The sequence below is a fragment of the Coptis chinensis genome, chromosome 6 (assembly GCF_015680905.1).
Source record: "Coptis chinensis isolate HL-2020 chromosome 6, ASM1568090v1, whole genome shotgun sequence".
Classification (NCBI taxonomy): Eukaryota; Viridiplantae; Streptophyta; class Magnoliopsida; order Ranunculales; family Ranunculaceae; genus Coptis; species Coptis chinensis.
This window is the reverse complement of record NC_141461.1, coordinates 44,726,564-44,737,454: the sequence shown is the minus strand read 5'-3', so window position 1 is coordinate 44,737,454 and position 10,891 is coordinate 44,726,564. Positions and strand designations below refer to the sequence as shown.

At 43.3% G+C, this 10,891-nt stretch overlaps 1 protein-coding gene across 1 annotated transcript; it reads left to right on the top strand.

Annotated features, from left to right (window-relative positions):
• The first annotated feature begins 643 nt into the window (after nucleotides 1–643).
• Nucleotides 644–1,714, top strand: LOC147493164 (uncharacterized). The gene has a single exon (XM_086567767.1). It carries the CDS (start codon nucleotides 644–646, stop codon nucleotides 1,712–1,714), a length of 1,071 nt encoding a protein of 356 aa, XP_086423893.1.
• Nucleotides 1,715–10,891: the final 9,177 nt, after the last annotated feature.

The following is a 10,891-nucleotide window of genomic DNA, read 5'->3' as shown; positions in this document are numbered from 1 at the left end:
AAGCGTTACTAATGTTATAAAACCGTTACTGATGTTAAAAAAGAGTAACACCAAAAAGCGTTACTAATTTTATAAAATCGTTGCTAAAGAGTAATACAATTGAGTAAAGAAAACCGTTAGTAAATATTTTAGTAACGGTTAGAAACCGTTACAATAAATAATTATGTAACGGTTATAAACCGTTACAAATATTAATAACGAATTAGCAACGCTTCAAATCAGGATATATAAAACCGTTACAAATATTTTTAGTAACGGTTTCTGACTGTTAGGGATGTCCTGTTTTGGTATAGTGTCGGTTCTCGTCTGGGTGATAGACAAGGTTGAAAGGCCGGTATATTTCCAGAGCAAAACACTATTGGATGCAGAGACACGGTACAACAAGGTGGAGAAATATGCCTTGGCACTGATATTCTCATCATTGAAGTTGAAACCATACTTTGAGGCACATTCAGTGGTGGTGGTGACAAACCTACCCCTCAAGCAAGCGCTAAAAGCGGAGAAGTCAGGAAAAATGCTTAAATGGGCGGTGATGCTGAGCTCTTATGAAATACAATATCAATCAATAACTGCGAAAAAGGCTCAGGCAGGAGCGGATTTTCTGGCAGAGTTCCCAGCGGAGGATCCCACTTAGGGGGAAGAAATGCTCATGGAGCCCGAACAGGATGGGGAGCCAGATGGATCGGATCCCTGGGATAAAAGGAATGGATGGAGAGTGTTCACGGATAGGTCAGCAACAGATGCGGGCAGCGGAATAGGCGTAGTATTGGTCACTCCAGATAATGACCGAGTCGAGTTGTCCATGAGGCTCGGGTTCGCGGCCACCAATAATAAGTCAGAGTATGAGGCCGTGATAGCGGGGTTGGGAATGGCAAAGGATTTGGGGGTGGGTGAGTTAACGGTTTATTCGGATTCCAACTTAGTGGTATGTCAGGTGAATGGAAGATTCGTTGCTAAGTGTGCTCGAATGGCCAAATACTTAGAGGTAGTGCATTGCAAGGCAGCCAAGTTCAGGAAAGTCAGATTTGTGCATTTGGTCCGTGGAGAGAACCGGCATGCGGACGCTCTGGCATACGTCGCAGCCGCGATGCCGAGGTCTGAGCAGAGAACCATAAATGTAAAGAAGCTGGAGAGATCAAGCATCGAGGGGGCGTTCGAAGTGTGCCAGGCCGCGGAGGTCGCAGGAGGGTGGATGAGCCCTATCAAGCATTTCCTGTTAGGAGGGGAGGTGGTCGATGAGAAGGAAAGAAAGAGACTGGAACAAACGGCGCGGAGATACACTCTGGTAGAAGGAGAGATGTACCGGAAAAACTTTGATGGGCCGCTGCTAAGGTGCCTGGGGCCGGCCTTGGCACAAGAAGTATTAGCGGAACTGCACGCTGGAGACTGCGGGAGCCATTCGGCAGGGAGAACAACGGCGCACCGATTATTAACGCAAGGCTATTTTTGGCCTCACATGACAAGGGACGCGGTAGAATTTGCCAAAAGATGTGGAAAATGCCAACGGTTTGCTCAATTGATATTTGCACCAGCAGAACCGTTGCACAATGTGTCCAGCCCGTGGCCGTTTGCCATGTGGGCCATGGATATTGTGGGACCATTGCCAATGGGAAAGGGTAAGAGAAGGTTCATGCTAGCCGCTACTGATTATTTCACTAAATGGATAGAGGCCATATATAGCCTTGCAGCAAGTCAAGGAGGAGCAGGTGATTAAGTTTTTATGGGAGAACATTACCTGTAGGTTTGGATTGCCGCATACCATCATTGTGGACAAGGGGACATAGTTCACGGGATCAAAAGTGAGAGAATTCTTGTAGGCCTACAATGTGAAACAGGGATTCTCGGCTCCGTACAACCCAGAGGGTAATGGGCAGGCCGAATCCTCTAACAAGACGATCATGAACAATCTCAAGAGATAATTGGAGGATCGGAAGGGAGCGTGGGCGGAGGAGCTGAGTCATGTACTGTGGGCATACCGTACCACACCACGGACCTCCACAAAAGAGATCCCTTTCTCATTGGCATATGGTATAGAAGCCGTGATCCCTTCAGAGATGGTGGCAGCTACGACACGCACAAAGGCGGTTGACGGTGGGTTGAACTGGGGCATACTGGCCAGAGACATGAACTTGGCAAAGGAGAAACGGGATACCGCACGCATCAGGCTAGAAGAATACCACCGACGTCTGTAAAGACAATATGGCAAGCGATTGAAACCCCGTCAATTTCAAGTGGGGGATTTGGTTATCAGAAGAGTGACTCTAAGCACTAAAAGGGTAAGTGAAGGAAAGCTGGGACCTAATTGGGAAGGACCATACACGGTGGTGGAGGTTGGAGGAGCTGGTACATACAGACTACTGACCGGGGAAGGAAAATTGATAGAAAGACCTTGAAATGTAAGAATGTTGAAAAAGTTTTATGTTTGAATGTGCTACCAGTCCGGGGCAAGGGACTTGGGCTGTTTGCACATATATAATACAACGACACTTTTGAAAAATTAACAAGGAACAATCAAACTTAGGGGCAAGAACCCTTCGCGGACGTCACATCTAAATCAAACTTCGGGGCAAGGCAATACCCCAGTAGGCTTATCAGCCGCGGAGATAGAGTGGGGAGAGCCCCGTGGACATTACGTCCGAATCAAACTAAGGGGTAAGGCAGTGCCCTATCAGGCTTATCAGCCGCAGAGAGAGCAGGGGGGAAGAACCCTTTGCGGACGTCACGTCCAAATCAAACTTCGGGGCAAGGCAGGGCCCCAGTAGGCTCATCAGCCGCAGAGAGAGGGCGGGGGTAGAGCCCTTTGCGGACGGTACGTCCAAATCAAATGGTGGGGGCAAGGTGGTGTCACGGCTGGCTCATACGCCAATGTTCGGGAGATCGAAGAGTAAGCACAAGACTAGAGACAACAAAAGTCTTAGTTGAACATAACATATGAAAAGAGAGCATTTCATATAAAAGGTACACCTCGAGGGCAATTTCACAATACACCAGCATGAAAGTATAAAACAATGTTTAACCACCAGAAACAAAACACACCTAGTCAAAATACAAATTCAACAAAAATACAGATTTAGGGGGAAGCTAATTGGATTTCTGAAGTGATATCGATGGGGTCATCAGTGTTAACATCTTCAGCAGAAAGAGTAGCGGGCCTCAACACGGGCTTCCTCCGCAGTCTCTTCAACAGCCTCCCCAGCTTCAGCCGCCTCTTCAGGCTTGGATTGATCATCGGTGTACATTTCCTCATTAGCAGGGATCGGCGGCACCTCTGGGAAGAGGCGACCCTCTTTGAGAAGCCGTGCATGCTCCTCCTGGATCTTCCTGGCCACCCTCTTGTCAGCCAAGGACCGGTAGTGGTTTTGGAGGGTCACCATGTCTGTCTTATGCTGGTCAAGAAGTGCCACGGTATCTTGCTGATGTTGCTGGAGGAGAGAGGTGCGCTGCTGACTCAAACAGTCATTGACAGAATCCATATACTCCTGATGATTCTTTTCCATGACCCTCAGTTCGTCTTGGGCCCGAGTTTTAGCTAGGTCAGCAGGTTCTAGCTCTTGCTGGAGTCTGACATAAGTAGCTCTCAAGCCGTCTGGACCGCTGACTTCTTTGTCCAGGGAATCTACCTTGGACCGAGCATTGAATAGACTGCGGATCATGTATGATATGTCCAGGCTCACATAAGTAAGAACAGAGCAAGTAAATAAAAAAAGGAAAGAAGATGGAGTAAGAGTAGAAAGGAGGGGAAGTACCTTCTCCCAGTTGGTGTACAGGGAAGTGTGATGATGTTCGAAGGTGCCGGTTTCTGTATTAGCCATGTTCTTCGGTAAATGGGAGCCATAGAAGATGGAGGAGGCCACGGATGGATTCTCGAGGGCCGAGTCCTCGATATTGACTCGGCGGCGGCGTACCTTGAAGACAGGGGCAAAATCGGCAGGGTGATATGGGGGTCAGTAGGGATAGCAGCCTCCTTGCCTGGCTGACGGGCTGGGACAGAGGGAGTTTCTTCTTCCAGCGCCAAGACAACGAGAGTCAGGTCTACGGACACTACAGTCCTCTGACATTTTCGCAGTGGCCCATCGGCAGGAATAGCCACCGAGAAAGGCGAGATTTCTGTTACTTCATCATCACTATCGAACAACTTCATTTGAGAAAGATCCATGTTCGCGGAGGGAGAGTGTGGATGGGTATATTGATCTTCCCAGGCGGAGATGGTTCTGTAGGGAGGCAAAGGTGCGGAAGCAATGCGGTGATGGGGGACACAAGGTGAAGGGACTGCAGAAAAAGGGTAGGAGCCTTGGGTAGGTTGACGGCGGTGTGAGTGAGAACGGGAACGGTTTTGGGGAGGAGGAGAGGCTCGTGGTCTACGTTCTTTGGGAGGGGGTGGACGGTAAAAGGGTGCAGAAAATCCCAAGAAGTCGCGAAGCTGCGGAGTCTCGAGCAGAGGGGTGCCAATGGAGGGGTGGACGTTCAAACGGTCAGCTTGAGCAGTACCAAGATCGCGGAGTCTATCAAAGATTGGACAGATGTAGCCGGCGTATATCCTTGATTTAGACTCGGGTCGCCAACCTGCAAGGGAATACCAACAAGAGAGTATTAGTCTGTGAAATTAAAGCTGAAAGGGGGGAAGACAGCAACGGAACTCACCACTAGACTGAAAAACGAGGTGATTAAGTGTCACCCCGGTAGGGAGGTCCGTGGGTAAGAAGTTGCCGGAAACGTACAGCGGATAGTGGTGCCACTGTTTATCCGACGAGGTGATGCGGAGTAAGAAAGTTTTCTTTTGGGGATGGACACAGAAGGATTGGTATCCCACACCAACATCCTTGGTACTTTTTTTTATGAAGTACTAAGAGATAATATTACGGCTTGTTAGCTGGGGATCGCCGGTCCTGTTGTAGTAGTTTGCGGCATACATGACTCTCCAGAAATTTCCGATGCCTTAGCAAGGAGGGATGTTGGAATTGTTACACACCTCCATATCCAATAAGGTGAGAGGGAGCTGCAGCCCAGCAACAATCTGTCCTACTGTCCCGACTAAGCACCCGGGCCGCGGCGGGACTAAATGGGGATAATGAGTGACTGAAGGCACGTGATCTATCAGAATGTCCGCTTGAATTCCGTAGGCAGCCCTAATTGCACTTAAATTAGGTCTACGATATCTGGAAGGCGGTGATAAAGGGGCAAGAAAGTGGCCAAAGGTGGATGGGGACGCCATAGCAGCCACAGGAGGTGGAGAGGCCACCTCAGTAGACCTAGAAGATGAAGAACCATCGGAGTGAGAGGGAGAGGGGTTCTCGGAGGCCGTCGTCGACATCGAGAAAAAGATGAACAGACTTGAAGGGGGAAGAAGATACTAACAGTCGCAAGGTAAAGAGAGGGAGAGAATGATAATGCTAGCAATAAGAGAAGGAAAACAAGGACCAAGAGAAACGAACCTGAGTTGGAGACCAACGATGATGAAATCCGACCAGAGCAAGCGCTGAAAGGGAAGAATTCATGGAAAGGAATAGCAAACAAGGTTAGGAGATGGAGAGAGGTCCAGAGAAAGAGAAACTGGAGGAAGAAAATGAGGGAGAGAATGGGAGCGGGAGTTTAAATAGTGCGGAGGTAAAATGGTAATTACTCAGGTGCGGAAATCGAAGGGATGGCAGAGGAACTAGAAGGAGATCGACACGTGGAGGGGTAGAAACGGTGCGCGCAATAAGTACCCTGCGGCGCACACGAACCCCAATGCAAGGCCAAAAGGGTCCAGAGATAGAGAAAGGGGAGAAGGTTCTCGACCCCGGGCCTGTCACCGAAGGTCTGCGGCATCGAGAAGGGGCATCTATAGTGGTTGGGTCCGCGACTATTGGAGTCACAAGTCAAGGGACCGATGGAAGCCGAAGTAGCCAGAGTCAGGGAGTAGAGGATAGTTGGGAAGAGTGGGCCCAAAGTGAGATAAGTGGGGTAAGACTCGAGAGTAGGGTATCGCACCGCGGAGCACAGAGGTACAGTAAAAATCCTACACGTGGAAGAGTGGGGAACGATAGTTGGGAGGAGAAGTGGATGGCTGCGATGAGAGGGAGGGAGTATAAAAAGAATAGTGTTGGAGGAAAGAAGGAAGGAAAAAAAAAGAAAAAAAGAGAGAGGTTGTAACTTAGGTTCATACAATACACATTCGTCAGATTCCCAAACAATACCCATACCTTGTTTTATTGGTTCACACAACCTGCCAAACAAATAACTCGTCTTTTCTTCCTAAAAACTACGTCTTCTAAAATCCTTAAAGCTGCAAACGATGTTGTTTGTTTTTGTTTTGGCGTGATGAATGCATCAATTACTACTGACAAAGAAACCTAGGATTTAAAGAATCGAAATGGAAGGTATGTATTTAATTTGTGTTCTTGTGTTTTGTGTGTGGGGAGTAATCATTAATAAGCTTCATTGATGTAAATGCATTTGTATTGTAAAAAAGGTCTATAAAAACCATTATTGTTTGTGTTCTATAAATGCATTTGTAACATTGATGTCTCAGTTCAGTAAATGCATTTGTTAAAAAACACAACAAAACCCATTATTGTGAGCTTCATTGATGTCTTTGTTCAGTAAATGCATTTGTCAACTAGCCCATCTATTTATGATTGTTTTAACTAGTAAAGTTGCAAACTTTAATACTATTTTTGAACAGTAACACATGATAAAAAAAAGTAATTGGTTCAACTTTTTGTCCCAAGTTACGTTGTAGACAATTTTAATATCGTAAAGACCTTTTTTAATGTCTTCATAAATAGTAGATCGAAACTAGCCCTTGTAAGAACTTTCATTACAAGTATATTTTTTTCCGAAGTTTTATAGAGAATTTTTTGAATGGAAGTGTTAGTATTTGATGAAGTAGAAAATAAGATAATCATGTTGATTGGCAATAACAAGGACTAAAATGGGAGCAGACGAGAAGGGGCATTTCATTTGTAAGTTTGGGGGTAGAACTCTTGACAGTGGAGTTGTAACATATGACATATGTAGGTGGATCAACGAAGCTTAGGTCTTGCAGTATTAACTCATGTTTTGGAGATGAGTTCATAGTTTTTCTGGAACAAGTAACGAAGATCAAACCTCTTCGATTTTGCTACCTACTTTCTGGACACGATTGCACAATTGAAGATGAGAATGATTTCATCGAGATGATGGATGTGCACGAGAGAAAACCGTTGGAGAAGATAATTTGTTGATATTCAGACAAGACGAAAATTTGATGGAGGAGGATGTCCCATAATCATGCTCATCACCTGCTTATGATAATATGATAAGAGAAGGTATGTTTATGATCCTCATTGTTTTTCTTTTATCAGAAATGTGTGGGCAAGCCTGTTTTTAAAGAGATCGGTAACTCAATAGTGTCTAGCAGGGTTTGAACCCTAGACCTCTGGTATCATCACCCAGAGGTTTTACCAACTAAGCTAGAAGGCACTTACACGATCCTCATTGTTAGTTATTGAATGGATTCAGTCGAAACTAATATATCGATTGACCAAATCATTTTGTAGATATTTATGAACCATCTCAATTGCATGAAACTGAATTAGGTGAACCATCTGTTGTGCCTGATACTGGGATAGTTGGAGGTGTTGGTGAGTGTTGAACTTTAGTTTGAAAGCAAGTAAAACAAGATATATACGTTCGTCAACTGTTAACTGTTAAATAGGCATGCTTTCTCTTAAACGGACAAGTTCATGGGGTAGCTAATATAGTGTCATTAAGAGCTTATATAGTGTTGTAAACAACTTTTGAATTTACGCTTATTAACTTGTTCATGGCCCGCTTATATATAACACTATATAAGTTGTGCATGACACTATATAAGGTTCTTACGACACTATATAACATGTCCATAAACGGCCAGTCCATTTTATAGAAAGGCTCATGATATTTGTGTTTTCCTAATAAAGCAGTACTTGAAACATATATGTTTGTGCATATTGGCTTGGACGATCTCAAGTTCTGGACAACGATTATGCTGAATCATCCCAATTGCCTGTTACCAAAGAAGTTGATGGTAAGTGCGCTTTCGGTTGTTATTGGTAGTATGAGCAAGTTTTAAGTAACTTATATGGGTGTTTTGGAATCTAACTTATGGTCGATTAAAAGTTTGTGTAGATGTTATAGTACCCTACCATGTCGCTGAAACGGTCGTTGCTAAAGCATCATTTTTGCCTCAAACAAAAATTAGAGAAGTTGGTGGTAAGTGTTTTACAAAACTATGAAATAGCATGACGACGACCATTAAGCACAGGAAGACCTTATATTATCTTTCGAAGACACTCTATAGGATTGGAAATGATATGTATCTCTGCGCAGGTTATTATGTGTGTTTTTTGTGACTTTTGTAATAACTAAATTGTTTTGCTGTTAGTATTATTGGAGGTGATTGGCCTCGAACTCAGATAGGTGAAGCATCTCGTGTACCTGACACTTATGGTGGCAAGTGCGTTATTGTGGTTTTCTAAATTATCATAACTATAGGACGGGTAAAGAAGATCGATGACACTATATAAGGACTCACAGACAGTATATGTGATTTACAGAATCACTATATAAGGTCTTTCAAAAATAATGTTTCTGTGCATGGTTTGTCGGTTGCGATGGTAAAATACTAACATGTTTACTAAACAGACCTGTACAATTGACTAAATTCTTGTGCAGTTAGCATTGCTGGAGGTGAGACGCTTGAAACTCAGTTTTTTTAAGCATCCCGTGTACCTGACACTTATGGTGGTAAGTGTGTTATTATGGTTTACTAAATTATTGTGACTGAATGAGAAGTAAACAAGAGGACACTATCTAAGGTGTCGCTTACCGTGTATTGGATTTACGAAATCACGTGGAGGATGTGATATTGTATAATATTGACATGTATAGTAAATTGACTTGTGCAATTGACTAAATTCTTCTGCAGTTAGCATTGTTGTAGGTGAGACACTTCAAAATTAGTTTGTTGAAACATCCCTTGTACCTAGCACTTATGGTGGTAAGTGTGTTAGTTATTTGTGGCTCTTGTATTATTTTTTGCGTTAAAAGAGGTGACTAAAATGGTACTAAAGTATACCACTTTGTTGTTCATAACTGGAGTAGATGTTGTGTCTTCTCAGCATGTGCGAGAACGCTAAAAATCTTGTCTTCCCAGACCCGCTCAAGTTCGAAGTGCTTTTACGCTTATTGTTCCTGATATATAAACATACATAGTTGATGTAAATGGTCTAGGTAGCGAATGTGCTCCTCTAAAAGAGCAGGGTGAGTTTGAAAGGAAAGGTCATGTGTTGGTAGGCCTAGAAGAAAGTAGCCTCACACCTATCAGCTTTACTTCCCTTATTCAGCAAGTGGTGAGTTGGAGGAATAGTGATGTGGGTGGAAGTAGATCGAATTGGGAAGGGACAAATTGGGATGAACTTATAGACAGTTCTAGTTGGCGCAAAGATATTGAACTTTTGGTCGGGGATGATGGTCCAAGTGATTATGAATCAAGTGATAGTGATGACCCAAGTGATGATGAATTAAGTGATAGTGATGAGCCAATTGATGTGTCAAGTGGTGTTGACTGTGAAAGTGTAAAAATTGATGGTAAGTGTGTTTTGGTGGTTCACACTTCTGAGCAGTGAGAGGAACTAAATTTTTTATTAAAACTTTCAATCTAACTTCTTCCTCGTCTTAATGTTTGTGTAGATGTTACCATACCATTCCCCGTGCCTGATGAAGCGGTCGTTAGTGAAACATTCGTTCAATATGAAACAGAAGGAGTATACGGTGGTAAGGGGTAGATGACACTTTGAAATATAGTTACATTCTGAAACACTATATAAGCTTTCAACGACACTATGTAAGCCAAAGCCGAAGACAGTGTAGATGTCGTAGCAGACAATATATAAGCGTGCCACGACACGCCAATATGTAGTACTCTATATAACTTTTTAAATTGTCTTATAATATTCTATTTTAGTGTTTTACGTCACTTCCAAAGAGCATTAGAACTATACTAAACGAGCTTTCGAAGAAATTATGTAAGAAAAATGTATGTTTTCAAAGACACTATGCAAGACAATATGTAAGACATGGTAGTATATAAGCTTTCGACAGCAACATGGATACTATAATCAATCTTTAAACCAACATGTTCGTGGGAAGCTTATATAATGTCTTTAATAGCTTATATAGTGCTCGTAATAGCTTGTTAATTAAGTTATGCTGATTAAATTATTTAACGGTAGAGACTATATAAGCTGTGAAAGACAGTATGTTTAGGAAGTTGCCCCATTATATAAGCTGCTCAAGATACTATATGACATGTCCCTCAAGAGAAAACCAGGTACTATATATAAGTTGTTAAATACAGTGTCTGACTATACTATATAAACTTTTGATTATCCAGTGTTCTCTCTTCAAGACAATATATAAGCTTGCAAAGACGCAATATACCAATGAGTAAATTGTTGTGCATTAACTAGTTAATTATCATGTTCGCAGGTAGTCTGGATATTTTGAGAGTGGCAAAAATGGTTCTTGTCCAAAGTAGCTGTATTGGAATCGACGAATCTGAACTTCTCAATGTGAAGACAACCACGTTCAATGTTGAGCAACTTCCAAGCACTTTGAGACTTATTATTCCAGATATGCAAATAGACAGAGTTATTATAACTGGGTTGGGTATCAAAGGTGCTCCGTTGGAATTGCACAGTGACTCAGAAGGGGAAAGTCATGTGTCTATGGATGTGGCAGGTATGTCTAGGGTGGATAAAGACATGAACCCACTGGTGTTATGGACCCTAAGAATGCGGAGGATATAGATAGGGATGATGTTATGGACAATTATTGTATGCTTGAAGATGGTGGTCAAGTTGATGAAGAATTTAGTGGTAGTGATGAC

Bases quoted from the DNA above. Each gene is read 5' to 3' on its own strand.
- LOC147493164 (XM_086567767.1), top strand. From the start codon at position 644: ATGCTCATGGAGCCCGAACAGGATGGGGAGCCAGATGGATCGGATCCC.